Raw genomic sequence first — 18,102 nt, forward strand, 5'->3', positions numbered from 1 at the left:
CTCTTGTTGTGTTTGGTGTTAAGCTATCTCTTGTCCCGTAGGTTTTATATCGCTCCTATGCGCTAGAGGGCAATAAATGCACACAGGGCAGCAATGAAATCTTGTTGCTATGTAAGCTTGACAGCTGCTAGCTAGAAAGTACACTGTTTTGCCGAAACGTGATGTTCCACCGCATTTAATGGATAGACAAGAATGGTTAAAACATATGATATGCTTTCAGGTAAAATGCGTACTTTGTGCTGTGGTTTGTGCCTTTCTTGTCGCTTTTTGTAAGGTAACCTACCTAACCTAAGATAGCTAGGTTAGCTTAGCTAATTTAGCTGGTTACATCAACCTACCTAACGATAGTTTACGTTTACAGATAATACAGCTAGCGTTAAGGTTTTTTGTTAATCGTGTAATTTGTAAATTCTAATTTATTCGTATAGCATTACGCTGACTATGTTTATTGGGTATTTGGAGTAATAGCAGTTTTCTCTCCTTTTAGGCACGGTGTCGCGGATATTTGATCAGGAAAGATCTGAAGTTAGTTCAGGCTGAATTCGAAGACGTTGTTAACGAACTCGAAGGCTGTTTGGACCATTTGAAGTGGAGGGGAAGTATTATACCCATACCAAACTTTACTAACAATGTAAGTTTTGTTTAATTTAAGTGCACTTTGTTTTGATCTTTATAGGCTGCTGAAGTTAATATTTTCCTTTATTTTTTTTTTTTTGTTACTGCATATCAGGAAAGCGCATTATCAAAATATTGCCGACCGAGGTTTCAAACGCAGGGTCATCCGGAGGGTGCAGAGAAACTGAAGGAGCAGGCTGAACAGAGTGAAAAATGCCTCTCTCACACGGTGGTGCTGTTGGCGGAGAGAGACGAGGAACCCTGTCCAAGCCTACAGAGAGACTGCAGTCCGATCCATCCACCACCAGGGGGCGACAGAGGAGGACTCTGGAGCTGTATGGCCTTGGAGATGAGTTGCAACAGCATACAGCAGAAAGGTGTGTGTGTGTGTGTGTGTGTGTGTGTGTGTGTGTGTGTGTGTGTGTGTGTGTGCTGGTTAACATTACCTTATATTAGAATAAATCTTAGCCATGTTTAGTCCTTTCACACCGAGCAGTTAAAGCTGCGTGTTGTGTGTGTTCTCCCTCCCAGTCCTCCAGAGGCGCTCTCAGGTTCAAGATGTTGCACGGACTCCTGAAGCTCTGAAGCGCCACAGAAACACCCTGGCCATGGAGTTGCTATGGATCCAGCAGGCCATCGTGAGCAGGAAGAAAGTATGGACTGGAAGCACAATCTTTGATTAGGAATCAACAAATAAGCCATCACATGTTTTAAGAATGCTATGTGAATGTGGGCACAGCATTACTTTAGATTGATACCACTGGCAATTGGAGTATCCTGCAGTAAATAGGAACCATTATATGACAATGAATTTCTATCAGTTTTAAGGGATTCCTGTGCACATGCATGATGTCCTAGAATAAAGTAATTCACCAAGTTGATGTTTACGGCATGCTAAGAAATGGAAGCTAGCATTTATTTAAAAAATAATGGAGGGTATTTAATACTACATTAGGTGGGTGGGAGTTTAGCAAGGGGCTGTAGTGACAGCAGTGAATCGGACTACAGTACGTGTCATGGCTCCATGTTGTTCTTCTTCTCTGACAGTATCTGTCCCTGAGGCAGAAGATTGAAGTGGCGTAGTGGTGGAAGGCCAAGGGATACAGTGGCCGCTCAGGATGTCACAAATGACGGTGCAGACAGCACAGAGGTCATGATGACCCATTTCCCATGGCGCTGAAAAGGATTCAGGAAAGCTTTTCAGTACAGTTGGACCAAGCAATGTACAGTGTGCCTGTATGTTGGAGACATTTTTCTTCTGTGAAGATTTTCAATAAATTATATTTCATTAACTAATATTTGGGCAGAATTTTTCCTTAATAGTTAATAACTTTCTTTTAGGTAAATCTGTATTACATATATTAAATCCTGGAGTGTTGGATTTCTGATATTCATAAATTTGTTTGGTAGGTGAATGTGTGTGTGTGTGTGTGTGTGTGTGTGTGTGTGTGTGATATTGAATGTTTAGCTTTCCCAGTCTAAGATTTGTACCAAACCAAGATTAAGAAATTTATTTAATGGTAAAGCACCACTGATGTAGTCCAAGACTAGCGTTAATACATGTCCAGGAAGATGACCCCTAAGCAACCCTTCATGCTAACTGGTTTATTACTGTATTCCAAGCTGTGACATACAGCCCATAGAATAATGTTACGTTTTATTAGGGTTGGAGGTGAGAGGTGACAAGGTCATCAGATTTATGCTTTTTGAATGTATTGTTCTGGCTCTCTACCCCACACACTGTCTCCCTGAACACCCCCCCCCCTTTTGTTGTTGTCTCTGATCACTGGCTATGCTACCATAGCAACCATGAAACACTTCAGAGTGTGTGCGTGAGAGACATGGAAAGCTGGTCTGGATCACTGCACTGCATACGATCGTACAAGAACCAAGATCAGCACAACGCAGCAGGCATCACTGACTCGGTGATGCCCACCTGGATGTAGTGCTTTCTGGATGTTCTAATCTGTAAGTATAAGGGTGTGTGAGTGGAAATGTGAAGCAATACAGTAGACATCATGCTGTATGAAGTCTTTGTCGCTTCAAATGTGAAAACCAGTGCTGAAACGAGACAAATTATCAATTGATGGCGATATAGATGTTTGTGTTGTGAAGTGTGTGTGTCTGTCATTTCAGACTGATTATGCATGATTGCGAGGGTTTGTAGGCATAGCTTGTAGATTCAGATTGTGTATATGTGCGTGTGTGTTACAGCTCAAAATCCGTTTTGCCTGGATCAGGGTTATGGCCTCAAATGGGGTGAGCACAGTCTTGCCCCCTGTGAAGAGTGTGGTGGTGTACAGGAATGGAGATCCATTCTTCACAGGTCAGAGCTGCCATTTTACAATAAATGTAGACCATTTGACTGTTTCCTGCACATTTCTTAATATATAGGATGGAGTATCCAGCCATAAAGTTAATCAAAAGGTCAATTGTATGTTTGAACTGTGTTTTCATACTTTCAATATAACATACAAAATGCAGAGACAAATTAGACTGACTGAAGTCTCATTCACCCCTGTCTGTTTGCTTGATTCAGGGAGGCGGTTTATTGTCAACCAGAGGCAGGTCTCCACCATGGACGCCTTCCTAAACGACGTGACTCTCAGTATAGGCGCGCCGCTGGCCGTTCGGACTCTCTACACGCCTCGTCATGGTCACCGGGTGTCGGAACTGGACCACCTCCAGCAGGGGGCGGAGTACGTGGCTGCTGGCTTTGAGCGGTTCAAGAAGCTCAAGTGAGTACAGGGAAGCAGGCAAAAACAAACACAATTCCAAATGGCTTACCAGTTTCAGAAATCTCTGACTAGGCTCCTGCAAAGGACAGGTCAGGGGTCACAGAGAGCTTGCCTGTCTACTCCCATGTTTTGTAATGCCCAAGCACCTCTACGGCAGAGTGATTCTGACCCCAAATGGTCTTCGTTTAAATGAGTAATTTATTAAAAAAAATTTTTTTAAAAGCTTTCCAAATAAGGCTGTAGGACAGCAGGATTAGTCTCTCGTGACCTTAGTGCGCTAGTTTGGCTGGGCAGACAAATGTTTGAAGTGTGAACCCAGTATTCACCTTTGTAAGAACATAATCTGTTCCTGTGGTTCTCTGTCTCTCAGCTATCTGGGTGTGGGGCTGAAGAGACCTCCTGTTACCAGAGCGGGAGATCCTGCACAGGTCGGTCATTTCTTCAGCAGGAAGCTTTAGTACTTGCTTGTACTTTACTGCACATTAATCTCTGCCAACTGGAACGCAACTCTCTCCCATTTACCACACCAAAAGAATTGAGTCCAAGACCATCTCCAACGTCATTAAAGAAGGCCTAGGATATTTGTTTTAAATCCAGTCCAGCTTCACAAGTCTTATTTGTGCACCAAGTGAGTGATTAACCAGTAGGTGTCAGTGTCAGTGTCAATGTTAGCACTTCATAAGTCCCTACCACCTTAAATGTCTTTCCCACAGAATCCAGGTGGCCAATTAACAGATGTGAGCACCACGAGCGATAGGAAAAGAAGATTATGCCGAATGATTTAATATTTGACCTTAAGGAGTCAACGAGAGATGGTGTAGCTTATGAAATGAGTTATAAAAATTTTCTTCATATTGAATTCCTGGTGGCTTGAACTAAACACTCCCTACTGTGGTGTTTCTCTGCAGTTGCGTTAAGTTCACTTTACGTTTTTTCTCCAGCACAGTGTGCTCAGCCTGTTACTTTTTGTTGTGTTGTGTAGCTGCGGCAGCAATGTGTGCTGGAGTTATTCTCCATGGTAACAGAAACAAGTGATCTTAATTTTAGCTCAGCATTTGACTTGTCAGGGCAAGCTGGTACTAGACACCATCTAAACTATACACCCCAAGGCAAGCTGACCTCAAGTAGCCTTTAAGTTGAAAAAGAACATCAAATGGACTGATTAAACCAAATAATCAAATAAGATGCATATAGGAGTTAGTGCTTATGTAGCATGAATGAATGAATGAATGGTTTTTACACTTTGAAATGAGTCATTTTCCTCGAGTTGCTAAAATGTAATGCTTTCGTTGACTTTAAAGACAATGGTGTCATGGCTCTACAGCAGTGTTCTCTTAATTTTAAATTAACATGGCTGATAGCAACAGCACTGACCTTGCGATATAATGGAATTTTCTATTGTCTTCGTGATAGTGGTCAAAACACATGTACTTCTGATAGTAGGCGTGTGCCCCATGAGTGTGTGTATGGTTTGTCTTTGTTCGATTTCACTGCTCTAAACACTGGCCTAGTTTTCTCCTTTGTGCTGTTGTTTTAACACTTCCACAGGCTAAAGTGCTCAGTAGGCCCAATGTGTCTGCGAAATGGAGGAAGGTTATAACTCAGCCCTGTATTATACAGTGAGTGGCACAACACAGCACAGCACACATGCATGCACTCATACACTCACACAGACACATGCAGACTTGTCCTGGCGCTGTGCAGTGTGTTCAGGAATGGCGATGTCCTCGGCGCCGCCATGCGCTTCATCATCCCACGCAAAATGCAGAAAAATCTGGAACAAATTCTCAGCCTGGTCTCAGAGAAAGCCATGCTGCGTACTGGAGCTGTCCGCAGGTACACACACGCATATACACAAGTGCGATATCATACACACACACACAAACAAAAAGTGCATGGAGTGCACCAAATAATGTACTCATACACACTTTCCTTTTTGAACCCTGATATTTCTGACCTCTCAGACTGTGCACTCTGGACGGAGTCACAGTGATGTCAGCGGAGGAGCTGGAGAATGGGCGACATTACGTTGCCGTAGGAATGGAGCGATTCAAGAAGCTTCCATATGTGGAGCTACTTCTGAATAAAATGACAGGAGGAAGTGCAGACCGGTGAGGTCATAATGGCAGTATGTGGCTATTGGCACATCTGGAGGCTCTAGTGCTTAACTTCTTTTGACTCTGTTTCCTAGTCACTATCCTGGAGACCGGGGGATTCACAGGAGATATGAGGTAACGCAGCAACCTTTGCTTAAGTAACATTAGTGACATCATGAGCCCATGTGCAACTTCCTGTCATTTCCTGCAGACCAGGAAGGGGCTTCCTCAGGACAGCCACAGTGACTCCGCCCTCCTCAATTCCCCTGAGGTAAAATGTTCCTTACACTCCGTATCTGTAGACAGGAAGCCAACATGCAAGCCACAGGTGGTAAATGATCTAAAAAAGTTATAACTGTCTTCATTTGTAAATATTCACTTCTTGTTCCTGCTGTTCACTACAATATAAACATATATCATCTGTGATGGGAGAAGCATTGAAGTGTTTAGGCAATGATGCTCAGATCGAGTTGCAGAGCACCCACATGTTAGCGCTGAGCTGCCTGCTGTGTCTCAGAGGGATGGACGGCGCGTGAAGTCCACAGGAGACGAGGCGGTGGGTGGGGCCCTGACCCGGGAGGTTGGCAGCGAGAGAGAAGAGAGCTCTGTGTTCCATGCCAAGCCTGTTCGTGTCCGCAAACACAGAGGCACACGCAGAGCCCCAGCCAGGGCAGGTACTGGAGGCACTCACGTACATGCACATACACACGCGGGCATGCACACACTAGCATGGATACACATGCCTTCTTTTTAACAAACAGTTTTGTTTAAAACATTGTTCATTATCATGGCGATTTTGGTCCCACACACATTCCAGTCATATGTAGACATGTCATATGTTCTGTATGTGAACATTTCCCTTGGTAATAGAGTGTTATATTCAATACATCACGTCCTCACACTATGCTCGTATGTATATATTCAATATTCCTTTTAATACTCCATTATTCTATTATCCCCTTTTATAAAATATCTCCATTTTATTTTATCCTATTGGTTTACTCACTGTAAATACTCTGTCGTCTGCAAATAGTCTATAAAGTTCAATCAGTCTGTTTGGTATCCTGTTGTGTAACATACCTGACATGCATGCACACATGCGCGCGCGCACACACACACACACACCTTCCAGTCTGAGTCCATGACTCGGTTTCTACATGTTGCCCAGCCCAGCCCAGTGTGTTTAAGGGGGCAGGCAGAAGGAGGGAGGAGGTGCGAGGAGCGGAGGAGGTGGCCGACGATGAGAGCACAGCCGTGGAGCTCCCTGTAGACCAGGTTCTCTTACTCTCCACATTGCTGAAGTCCCCGTGACCTCTTACATGGCTGGATATCTCCCAGGCCTCTCACTCATCCACATTTGGCCCCCACTCATTCATATTTATTTTTAACTTCAGAGAGTTGCTGAAATAATAGAGGATGAAGAGATTAATAAGACAGTTCACGCGCATCAGGTATATTTGTATATACGTGTGTGGGAGTCGGGCACAGTGTTCTGCCTTCTGCAGTCGCAGTGACATTTGCCCTCTGTCTTTTAGACACAAGTGCCTGAAGAACGTATGGCATCCAGACGCTCCGGAGAGCGCGATGCAGATGAGCTCTCAGTGTCAGACGGAGAGATGGGAGCACGAGTGGGCTCGTCCCCCACAAGGCATACCGAAGCCCAAGAGGACTTATTCACTGAAGATCTGCAACAGGACAACAGCCAGGATGATCATTAGTCAGCTACTGGGTACCCACCAGGCCACATGCACTGTAATTTACTATGTATGATAAACCTATGCAACATCAAACATATTACTGTCTCTCCCCTGATGGTTTAAGGCATTCAAAGAGGAACAAGATTATGCAAATCGTATGGGAAGGGTATAAGCAAAACTTGGTGGGCCATTGCGTTCAAAGGAAGAATGCCATACACTTTCCCTTCTATGGCTTGCTCCAGGGGATAATTAATTTGATAACCCCCAAGGGAAATAGTCTGAAATGCCTTACTCCCTTAACTGATTCCTGTTGTCATGACACTCATGACGGGGGTTTAATTTCTTTCCCCCATGCCTTGTGAGCCAGTCTAGATAAGACATTTTCCACTCACTGACCAAATTCACTCACTGAACTTTGAAACACACAGAAGAAAGTTCTGTGGTGCCTTCTGAGATTTCCAAATTTCTCAAGTGTTGTACTGTGGACACTTGCCTATCTTCGCTTCTCCTTGTTTGCCATGTTTTAGAGGTTTAAGTTCTTCTTCTTCTTCTCCTCTCTCTCACTCACACAAACCCAGCTATTTCTCAGATCTCACTGCTGTAATATACTAACTACTTTGGCATGCATGGTGTGAGACATACTCCCAGTTTGTGGATCAACTGGAGATATCCTATTGGTAAAAATTTGCAACCAATTTTATGGACTTTCCCTCATCCCTGCTGCAGTGCACAGAGATAACAGTAAAGCTTACAGCAGTACTACACTGTATACAGAGTTCACTTTAGTCATTTCCTTTCACCCCAGTGCCTAGTTCTTGCTTATTGTGTCAAGTAATATAATGAAGGTTTACTAATACATATATGTGTGTGTGTGTGTGATTTTCAGGACAGTGGTCCACATGAAGCAGAGACGGTGTAGCCCACGTGTCGGAGTGCCTGGGTTGCAGCTGCTGATGGCCCAACACTCCTCTCTCCTGCTTAAGACAGACAGAACTGGGCAGGGAATTTGTAGTTCCTTTTATATCAACTCCAACACCAGTCACTCCATCTTTTAGCACCAAGACACCTGTACCAGGTACGCAGTGTTCCTAATGGCTTGGTCGCGGGTGGAGACTTGCTTATGTAACTACAAATGGTGAATTACAACATACCCCAATCAACCATATCCTACCTCTGCACCTGTACCTGTCCTTAACATTAACCAGCCATACCCTGAACAATACATAACTCAGTCCATGCACTGTCCAGACCTTTGTGGGTCCATCATATTGAGCTTACTTTCCTTGAGGATGTATTGTGATTACAAGTGGACTGATTATTTTGCTTTCCCAAGGATGAGTTAGCAGGTTCTTCACAGTTTACTACATATGGGCAACTCTGCAGGACAAAATATCGCTATCTGGTTCAGTGAGCTGGGGACTTTACCTACAATGCTCATTTGAAGTCTCAATTAGGATCATGTGTATTTGAGACAATGAATTTGGAAAATTAACATAGTTCTGTGTGAGTATTTAATACAATGACTGGAGTTATGTGAACACACCCAAAGACTGAATATAAAAAGAAAATGAGCTTCTGCATACTGATCACAGCATTTTAATAATATTTCACAAATATTGTATTTGTATGGTTTCTGGGTAGTTCTTGAATATGTTGATAAATATGTAAAAAAGTCATGTTCTCATGCAGTCATGTTATTAATGAGCTGTATGCCAATATTCAATAACAGTTTATTTTTCTTTTAGCAATAAATCCCCAAACGTAGTGTAACTTGCCTTAATCAATCAATCATTCTTAATGTATTTTAATTTAGTACATTGTTCCAGCAAAGGTTTCACAAATTCACACAGAACTATTTACATGGATTTACTTCAAAATATATCCACTGAATCCTATTAATTTCCACAAAAGAGAAAAAGGTGTTAACACGCAAGTTCTGGGCTGTTTGACATGGGAACACCCTGGTCAGTGTTTCCAAGCTTCTACATAGTGTAAACAAAGCCTTCTTTAGTTTCACATCTCATTAGCTTTCAAGTTTATCTGAAAAGTCTGATCTTTACTGTCCTCATATATCTATGCAAAACTAAGACAATACTGCCATTACTGAGTAAAGTAAAACAAATAAATAAAAAACCTCATAAAAAGATATAAAAAGATTGGATATTTGCTCTGGTTTTCATTTTTGCATGAGATTTGGGTGTGTGCTTGATCAGGTTCAGTCAAAACCAACAACACTCCCAAGAGGTACTCATGCCACGTGTAATGGGGCACTAATCCTTGCCTCAATTGCTGGCCAGAGTTCAAATATTTATCATCAGGGAGTGGACGAATTCAAGGTACCTGGTGCAAGCCAGCTCCTCGACAGAGAGCTACCACCCACAGGGAGGGAGATGTGGGGAATGCCTCATTCAGAGCAGCTCTGATGCAGCAGTGCAAACTTCAGTGAGAGGCTGGTGTGGAGCTCAGACCTCTGGCTGGGCTATAGGGAAACATGTGACATGTTGCGTAGTCCTGCACTGTCTGCTTCCAAGACAGAACTCCCCACACACATGGTCACTCCCACCATGGTAAGGACCATGCCCAGCACAGCTCCTGACAGAGACGGGAAGATAACGTGGAGGTTATGACAGAGATGTATGGATCAGGGAGTGTTGTTGAGTTGCAAAATTGGACATACTTTCCCCTCCAAAATCTTCCCCGAGTAGTTTTCCGGTGAGCAGTGTGAAGAGAAAGCTGAGGGAGTTTACCACAGGTACAGCGACTGACAGTTCTGTAACACATTATTTTCAGTTTTCCTTTATTGTAATTCTGCTCTTCCCTTTTTATTTATTTATTCAACCTTTCCCTCTATATAGTCTGTGCTGGAGCTGCTGTTACACCTGAATTTCCCCCACGGGGATCAATACATTTTATGTTATCTTAACACATGGCTGACAGTTTGCACCACTGAAAACCACAGCTAGGCAGACGTCTTCTTAGACGCAACTGACAGCAGAGCTATTCCCCTCCCAAACGACTGGTTAGATCATGTTCGACTGACCTGTAGTGCTAAGTGTAACATAGAACATCACAGACCCACTCTGGTTCAGTAGAAAGGGTAAAAGATACTGAAAAGACAACAAAATAGCTGTTAATGTAATTTGTGCACTATATAGTGAGATGCTTAAATTATGGTTGAAACTATAAAGTCAGCAAGTGACAGCTCTGGGCACATCAGCAGTGAGGTTAGGGTCAATGTAATTTTCGTCTTGCTGTCTCATGCACTGTGGAGGCATAGGTGGTAATTATAGCACAGCAAGTCCTTTCTAATTACTCACCAGACTTTCATTTAGTCATATTAGGACACTGACACACCAACGGGTAAACAAAGCAGTTCTACCATTATTTAAGCCTTAGTTAATTACAGTGAAGAGATAAATACTTTTTGAATACGTTCACTAGGTTGGCGCTCTCTTGAGTTTAGTTAATTAATTATGAGAAACGCTTTTCATTTCTTTACTTTTGTTTCGTTTTGTACTGTAAGAACGACGCTTATCTAGATCCGAGTAAACAAATACGTTTCTCCCAGTGATTAACACCGACTTGACTTCGAAATGTGTATTATACCTTGGTGTTAAGAAACAGGAACTTGACCTCTGCAAGGAACTGGGAGACTTTGCTCCCTTTGCCAACATGTTCGATTCCCTCGGTCCCTTTCTTGAGAAACGGGTTGGTTGCACCCCATAGGGCAGCGACTCCAAAAAGGCATAGCATCTCCACTAAACAGGAAGATGAATCCGGTGAGAAGATATTAAAAGCAATCTAATGTAAAACACCGCGGTTAAATAAACCCCGATGCAAGGCCTCAAGTATGTATTCTCATTAAAACTAATGTATCTACTTAGTAGGGTTAGCTAACCTGGCTAAGTAATTTATATTTGTACACAGTGCGTGCTAGTGTTTAACATATCGTGTAAAGACTATGCTTAGTTCAGCTCTCCTTGTATATAATGTCTTAGCTAAAAGTTTAAACAGCGGCTTAACTTTAAACCAATGTTATTTAGTACGTAAAATTGAAAAGACTGCATTTCTGACATTCGTATTAAACACTCACCAACTGACACCATTTCTTCTTGTGACTGCTTCTACAGTCAATGGGCACAATAGCGCCACTTAATTATTAGGCGGTCATATTATTAACGCATTGTACCAGTCTGAGATCTTACCTTATTATGAGTTGCACCTCTGGAGTTACATCTGTGCCAACTTGTTTGAGAGAATATCATTAGCTTCTAAAAGGGAATGGTGCTCTGGTATGGTATGCATAGATAAATACCTTTCGGGTTTACGCAACAACACTCTGCTTTTATTCAAAACTGGAAAATTTATTCCGACAGCTCCCTCCACATCCAAAACTCACATGCTGCGAACTGTATTGGCTTGCAACTCCGCAAAGCTACAGCCAATATATCATAGCATCAGTCATGACATGGCTTATTAAAAACCTTTATTCCAATCGGTATGGTATGGCTTGGTCTACCATTCTCGTAACCTTTCTGGCATTACCTAGAGTGCTAACTAGCTTAGGTTTTAGCATCACATTAAATGCAAATCATTTATCAGTAAGATATTCTATCACAAAGAATGTTTCTGGTGTAAATAACGTGACCATTTGTGCAATCTAAGGTAATTTTAAGCGGCTGGTTTTTTTTTTAGTGGAGGTTAACAAACGATATAAAATTAGCTAGGTTAACTAACGCTAACTAACTTCAAATTAATATTTTTAAATAACCTTTAGCCAGCTACGCTAACGATAGTGTATTTCTTTTGCAATATGGTTGATATAGTGTAGTAGCTCCCAACAATGATTCCTTTACCATGTGGGCAAGACACCTAACACTACATTTGCCTTCCTCTGTAATATGTGTGAAATTCTATGTCGCTCCGGGTAAGAGCATATGTAAATGTGCACTGATCAGACACAACACTCCCAGATTAAGTGTGTAACATTGATTATTTCATAGCAGTGGCGTATGTCAAGCTCTGGGATATGTTTTATATAAGGAACAGTGTTGTTCTTGTAAAAGACTTCTTGGATGTGGAGAACCAATATATTAGCCATATTAATAAATTCGGTTTGTTGTTATGGTTGAACATTGTATATTATCTTGTATAAATGGCCTTATCAAATCATACTGACGTCAGTGGTAATTTCAGGAGGACAATAAAATAAAATAAAATAAAATAAAATAAAACAAACAAACAAAAAAAACCCAGACAGAATGAACAGCATCAAAACATTGTACTTGAGGAGTAAAAGGACAGAAGTAAATGGAGTTCATTATGTATTGTTTACTAGACATAATACAGAATTTCTTTTATAAGGGCTATTCATAACCCTTACAATTTCCCCTGGCCATGATGGTGACATTTATCATATATATGGGTTATTGTATCAAGCACATTCTTGGATCATAAATGTTAGGGAAGACTCTCTTTGCTACCAACGTTATGGCACCAATCCCTTTGGACGAGAAGTACATAGCAACAAAGTTGGAAAGGCTTTATTTAGCAAACAAGGATTTCATTGTGGAGTTGATTTTGGAGGTGGCGTTGAGCCGGGGCATTATACATGGTTAAACGCACAGCTTGGGTAATGCTGATGGAAATGAAATGGTTGAGACACTGGGCTTTAAGGGCTTTAAGGGCTGAGGAAGTCCTGTAGCCATGCAGTGGCTGGGTAGGGTAATGCTGAGATGTTTGTTGCGACAAACAATGAATATTTGAACATTCCATACTTTTATAAGTATATATGTTTAGTTTATGTTAGCTAATGTAGGCTTAAAGCAAGATAAGGAATTAAATGTTAGAGTCTAGCAAAGTACTGATTTCTCCAGCAGTTCAGATAAGCCTTAAGATTACTGACCTTTACCTGACGCTTTTATCCAAAGGGACTTACAATTATGACCGAGTACAACTTGAGCAATTGAGGGTTAAGGGCCTTGCTCAAGGACCCAGCATTTGCAACTTGGCAGTGGTGGGGCTTGAATCAGCAACCTTCTGATTACAAAGCAAGTACCTTAACCACAAACTACAGGAATTTCCTCATCTTTAGTGGCAAGACAGGGCTTGTGGCAAAGGTGGAAGGTAGGGATATCAAAGAACTTTGAACCGAAACAGATGCATCATTCATTTCAGATACCATAAAGCAAATGACTGTGACTGCAACTCAGTTAAAACTCCATCACTCCCAAGCACTGTAAAATCTCTATTTCATTTTTTTAACCAATAAAAAATAGGAAAATAACAAATCACAATAGCAATTTGAAATGATCTGCAGAAACATTAAAAAGCATCACTGTAGTGTCACCATAGCAACCACTAGGCTTTTTATACAGGTCACAATGTTTCATTACATCGTGATTAGCAAACTAACACTTTCAAAATAAACATATTATAAATACAATAGTATCTCCATATCTGGGATGATGTGAACATGAAACACTCAACTGCGTGTGAGTGACAGGCTTGGCTCCTCTGGTAGAAGGAACAGAACGAATGAAATTAAAATATTTTATCCGTAAACTAATCAGTGTTACTCTCTTCCCTCCTTCTGACATGCCTGAAGTTGTCATGTCTCTTGATACTGAGAAAACATTTGGCAGATTGGAGTGGAAATATATGTTGGCAGTCCCAAGATGTTTCAGATTTCGCCCAAGAATTATATCTTGGATTCATAACTGCTATATATCTCACCTAAAGTTCCTGTATCCAGTAACGGGCTAAATTCGCATTACTTACCCCTCTCAAGATCTATTTCACAAGGGTTCCCTCTGAGCTTGAGTCTGTTCCCACTGTCAATCGAGCCCTCATGAAGACAACCAGAAACTTTCATAGTATATGTAGTAGAGCATAGAGTACCTGTCTATGCTGATGATTTGGTCCTAATTTCTAGTATACCCATAGTCATTGAAATGTCAACAGTTTGGCAGGTTTTCTGGTTATAAACTTTTTCCAAAAGTGTTGTGCTTTGAACAATGCGGAAAAAAGTTTTTAAATAGTTCAAAAGTTCTTTGATGAACTGTTGACGAACTGCTTCAAACATACTTGGAAACCCACAATCACTTTAAACCATTCCAGTTCGGATTCTGTAACTTCCACACCACTGAAACCCCCTTAATAAAGATCACTAATGATCTCATATCTGATCTTTGGAACAGCCCAGGAAACCATTTTTTGAGGGGTCACACCCTGCAATTTTTTTTGTTTGTTTTGGTTTACCCTAAAACATCTAAATTACGAAGAGAATAAAGCAAGAAAGGCTCCTATGTGACCAAGCTGTGAAAAATCACTAGTTAGAAACCTGATCCTGAGCCAAGAATGCTGACGTCTTTATACATGAATAATGGTCTTGTTTCCTAGCTGTTCTTGGGCATCTGTTCATACAGCAAGGTAGAAAAGGAAAAGTGAGATCTGAGCTTGTGCGCTGTCCTATGACACTGGCTGTCACCAAATAATGGGCACTGTTGAAAAGATACAGGGGCTGGATTCACGTTTCAGAAAAAATATGGGCTAGCCTCCCAGTCTGTTGGCTTTTGTACACAGAAGGAGTGGTTGTATTACAGCTGGAACTGACAATGAGAAGACCTGGAAGCACACGTTTTCTTGGAACAGCCCGGAAACCTGAACATGTACAGCACATTTCACACAAGAAACACTTTTGGTTCCTGACCAGCAAACTTTTCCCTTTTATGTTATTTGCTCCATCAATAGAAACTATGAATAAAGCTGCATGAAATGTCTGACTCAAGGTGAGAAAACTGAAAACTGTGTTTGCCCATAATAAATCTCGCTCTTCTCTGCACATGCGTCCACTTTCTTATCACATACCATTACACTGAGCTTACTTCTTGCTCAATCAACTCAAACAAAATCTTTCTGCATTTGTATTTGAAGCCCACAGGTGGGACATATTTCAAAGGTATGTACTATGCTGTGCTTAGAGGTAGTGCATGAGTGTAGAAATAGTGTTGAAATAGAATATGGATGGCAAATCTGTGGTATTGGTGTTTATTCTATAACATTGTTAAGAAACTAACAAGAGAAATAAGAGCTGCTCTAACTTCAAAATGAGCCAAAGATTATGATGCCATTAAAGGTGCAGTGTGCAGGTGTAGCCTTTACTATGAGCGTGGAAAACCAGGTTTGTAGATATCCACACATTTCCTTGCTTTTCTGGTGTATGTTTTCATTCTCACTGCAAATGTGTTTAAGCCTCTAAGTAGCTGTGAGTAAGGGATGGAGTTTTTACAGGCCTTGGGATGTGAATAATTGTACTGCAAGTAGGAATGAGAGTGCCAATGTTAATAACAGATGGTGGTATTTAAACAAGAATTAGCAAACCTCACTGAAACATTCAAAAAGTCTATCTTCATGCCACCTAGGTGCAAAGCATCATGATGTCAGTGCAGTCTATCATAAACACAGCTGGGTGCATATAAAAAAAACAACTTCAACATAAATACTTGAGGAGTGGTTGTTGGGATTTTGTATTCCTCATAAAACAAGTTGAAGAGAATAAAGCAAGAAAGGCTCCTGTGTGACCAAGCTGTGAAAAATCACTAGTTAGAAACCTGATCCTGAGCCAAGAATGCTGACGTCTTTATACATGAATAATGGTCTTGTTTCCTAGCTGTTCTTGGGCATCTGTTCATACAGCAAGGTAGAAAAGGAAAAGTGAGATCTGAGCTTGTGCGCTGTCCTATGACACTGGCTGTCACCAAATAATGGGCACTGTTGAAAAGATACAGGGGCTGGATTCACGTTTCAGAAAAAATATGGGCTAGCCTCCCAGTCTGTTGGCTTTTGTACACAGAAGGAGTGGTTGTATTACAGCTGGAACTGACAATGAGAAGACCTGGAAGCACACGTTTTCTTGGAACAGCCCGGAAACCTGAACATGTACAGCACATTTCACACAAGAAACACTTTTGGTTCCTGACCAGCAAACTTTTCCCTTTTATGTTATTTGCTGTGTCAATAGAAACTATGAATAAAGCTGCATGAAATGTCTGACTCAAGGTGAGAAAACTGAAAACTGTGTTTGCCCATAATAAATCTCGCTCTTCTCTGCACATGCGTCCACTTTCTTATCACATACCATTACACTGAGCTTACTTCTTGCTCAATCAACTCAAACAAAATCTTTCTGCATTTGTATTTGAAGCCCACAGGTGGGACATATTTCAAAGGTATGTACTATGCTGTGCTTAGAGGTAGTGCATGAGTGTAGAAATAGTGTTGAAATAGAATATGGATGGCAAATCTGTGGTATTGGTGTTTATTCTTATAACATTGTTAAGAAACTAACAAGAGAAATAAGAGCTGCTCTAACTTCAAAATGAGCCAAAGATTATGATGCCATTAAAGGTGCAGTGTGCAGGTGTAGCCTTTACTATGAGCGTGGAAAACCAGGTTTGTAGATATCCACACATTTCCTTGCTTTTCTGGTGTATGTTTTCATTCTCACTGCAAATGTGTTTAAGCCTCTAAGTAGCTGTGAGTAAGGGATGGAGTTTTTACAGGCCTTGGGATGTGAATAATTGTACTGCAAGTAGGAATGAGAGTGCCAATGTTAATAACAGATGGTGGTATTTAAACAAGAATTAGCAAACCTCACTGAAACATTCAAAAAGTCTATCTTCATGCCACCTAGGTGCAAAGCATCATGATGTCAGTGCAGTCTATCATAAACACAGCTGGGTGCATATAAAAAAAAACAACTTCAACATAAATACTTGAGGAGTGGTTGTTGGGATTTTGTTTTCCTCATAAAACAAGTTGAAGAGAATAAAGCAAGAAAGGCTCCTGTGTGACCAAGCTGTGAAAAATCACTAGTTAGAAACCTGATCCTGAGCCAAGAATGCTGACGTCTTTATACATGAATAATGGTCTTGTTTCCTAGCTGTTCTTGGGCATCTGTTCATACAGCAAGGTAGAAAAGGAAAAGTGAGATCTGAGCTTGTGCGCTGTCCTATGACACTGGCTGTCACCAAATAATGGGCACTGTTGAAAAGATACAGGGGCTGGATTCACGTTTCAGAAAAAATATGAGCTAGCCTCCCAGTCTGTTGGCTTTTGTACACAGAAGGAGTGGTTGTATTACAGCTGGAACTGACAATGAGAAGACCTGGAAGCACACGTTTTCTTGGAACAGCCCGGAAACCTGAACAGGTACAGCACATTTCACACAAGAAACACTTTTGGTTCCTGACCAGCAAACTTTTCCCTTTTATATTATTTGCTCCGTCAATAGAAACTATGAATAAAGCTGCATGAAATGTCTGACTCAAGGTGAGAAAACTGAAAACTGCGTGTCACATTGTTTACAGCCCCCACAGTGCAAGTAGTTGTTTTTTTTTAAAATTATTTTCCTTTTTACTAAGACCAGCAAAGCACAACTCCATGAGGACGTTACACTGTCCTCCGTCTCCTCTCCCTCCTCACTCCACCTGAACTGCACAGCAACAGTGGAGGAGTTGGTATTGGCTGTCAGTCAGACCTCAGGTCTTGCATAACATCAGCCTAGCTCCTTCTCCACCCTCATCTATTGCCTCATCTGAACCTCCATCCCTCAGACCCTCCTCTAAGAAGTGTCAGGCTCCCCCTCCACCTGTGGTGCCCCAACCACCACCAGAAGGGCAGCTCTGCTCCCTAGCATGTCACCAACAGAACCTCTACCACCATCATCTACTGTAAAGGAAGAGGCCACCTCAATCCCAAATATTGTGCCACATTGATATTCTTTGAGTCCCTGCTGTTACAGTGATGATGTTAGCAGTGCGTGTTTTCAAAACAAGCTCGGACCCAGCATGCCTGTATTCTCTCCCATTCCAGTGCTTATGACAAACAGAAAAAAACAGGGAATACATCTGATACTCTAAATGTGGCAAATCAGCATTATGTAAGATATGAGCC

The 18,102-nt window shown here is 41.5% G+C and overlaps 3 protein-coding genes across 6 annotated transcripts; 2 read left to right on the forward strand and 1 right to left on the reverse strand.

The window, feature by feature from the left end:
* The first annotated feature begins 62 nt into the window (after window positions 1-62).
* Window positions 63-1,911, forward strand: iqcc (IQ motif containing C). Its single transcript, XM_027008262.2, has 5 exons — window positions 63-220; window positions 488-631; window positions 731-992; window positions 1,147-1,268; window positions 1,663-1,911. Exons 1-5 carry the CDS (start codon window positions 179-181, stop codon window positions 1,696-1,698), a joined length of 606 nt encoding a protein of 201 aa, XP_026864063.1. The 5' UTR covers window positions 63-178; the 3' UTR covers window positions 1,699-1,911.
* A 517-nt stretch (window positions 1,912-2,428) lies between these two features.
* Window positions 2,429-8,776, forward strand: dcdc2b (doublecortin domain containing 2B). 3 transcript variants are annotated; one of them, XM_027008267.2, is made up of 14 exons: window positions 2,429-2,583; window positions 2,830-2,941; window positions 3,155-3,353; window positions 3,724-3,781; window positions 4,902-4,972; window positions 5,058-5,189; window positions 5,318-5,464; window positions 5,545-5,584; window positions 5,661-5,720; window positions 5,967-6,123; window positions 6,618-6,724; window positions 6,844-6,900; window positions 6,985-7,201; window positions 8,033-8,776. In XM_027008267.2, exons 2-13 carry the CDS (start codon window positions 2,860-2,862, stop codon window positions 7,165-7,167), a joined length of 1,293 nt encoding a protein of 430 aa, XP_026864068.2. In that variant the 5' UTR covers window positions 2,429-2,583; window positions 2,830-2,859; the 3' UTR covers window positions 7,168-7,201; window positions 8,033-8,776. The 3 variants fall into 3 exon arrangements, with proteins under 3 accessions (XP_026864068.2, XP_026864069.2, XP_026864070.2); XM_027008268.2 differs by having other exon boundaries at window positions 6,985-7,178; XM_027008269.2 differs by lacking the exon at window positions 6,844-6,900.
* A 223-nt stretch (window positions 8,777-8,999) lies between these two features.
* On the reverse strand, window positions 9,000-11,429 carry tmem234 (transmembrane protein 234). Of its 2 annotated transcripts, none has more exons than XM_027008271.2 (5): window positions 11,352-11,429; window positions 10,753-10,904; window positions 10,187-10,253; window positions 9,824-9,916; window positions 9,000-9,738 (listed from the first exon to the last, which is right to left on the reverse strand). In XM_027008271.2, exons 2-5 carry the CDS (start codon window positions 10,897-10,899, stop codon window positions 9,626-9,628), a joined length of 420 nt encoding a protein of 139 aa, XP_026864072.2. In that variant the 5' UTR covers window positions 10,900-10,904; window positions 11,352-11,429; the 3' UTR covers window positions 9,000-9,625. The 2 variants fall into 2 exon arrangements, with proteins under 2 accessions (XP_026864072.2, XP_026864071.2); XM_027008270.2 differs by lacking the exon at window positions 11,352-11,429 and adding an exon at window positions 11,240-11,263.
* Window positions 11,430-18,102: the final 6,673 nt, after the last annotated feature.

The sequence above is a fragment of the Electrophorus electricus genome, chromosome 11 (assembly GCF_013358815.1).
Source record: "Electrophorus electricus isolate fEleEle1 chromosome 11, fEleEle1.pri, whole genome shotgun sequence".
Taxonomy (NCBI): domain Eukaryota; kingdom Metazoa; phylum Chordata; class Actinopteri; order Gymnotiformes; family Gymnotidae; genus Electrophorus; species Electrophorus electricus.

Coding starts and splice junctions, on each gene's coding strand:
- iqcc (XM_027008262.2), top strand. CDS start 179: ATGGATAGACAAGAATGGTTAAAACATATGATATGCTTTCAG. Junction 632..730: donor TACCAAACTTTACTAACAAT/GTAAGTTTTGTT, acceptor ACTGCATATCAG/GAAAGCGCATTATCAAAATA. Junction 1,269..1,662: donor CCATCGTGAGCAGGAAGAAA/GTATGGACTGGA, acceptor CTTCTCTGACAG/TATCTGTCCCTGAGGCAGAA.
- dcdc2b (XM_027008267.2), top strand. CDS start 2,860: ATGGCCTCAAATGGGGTGAGCACAGTCTTGCCCCCTGTGAAGAGTGTG. Junction 5,721..5,966: donor CCCTCCTCAATTCCCCTGAG/GTAAAATGTTCC, acceptor GCTGTGTCTCAG/AGGGATGGACGGCGCGTGAA. Junction 6,124..6,617: donor CAGAGCCCCAGCCAGGGCAG/GTACTGGAGGCA, acceptor CATGTTGCCCAG/CCCAGCCCAGTGTGTTTAAG.
- tmem234 (XM_027008270.2), bottom strand. Junction 10,254..10,752: donor TCCTGTTTCTTAACACCAAG/GTATAATACACA, acceptor TTGTCTTTTCAG/TATCTTTTACCCTTTCTACT. Junction 9,917..10,186: donor TGTTACACTTAGCACTACAG/GTCAGTCGAACA, acceptor AATGTGTTACAG/AACTGTCAGTCGCTGTACCT.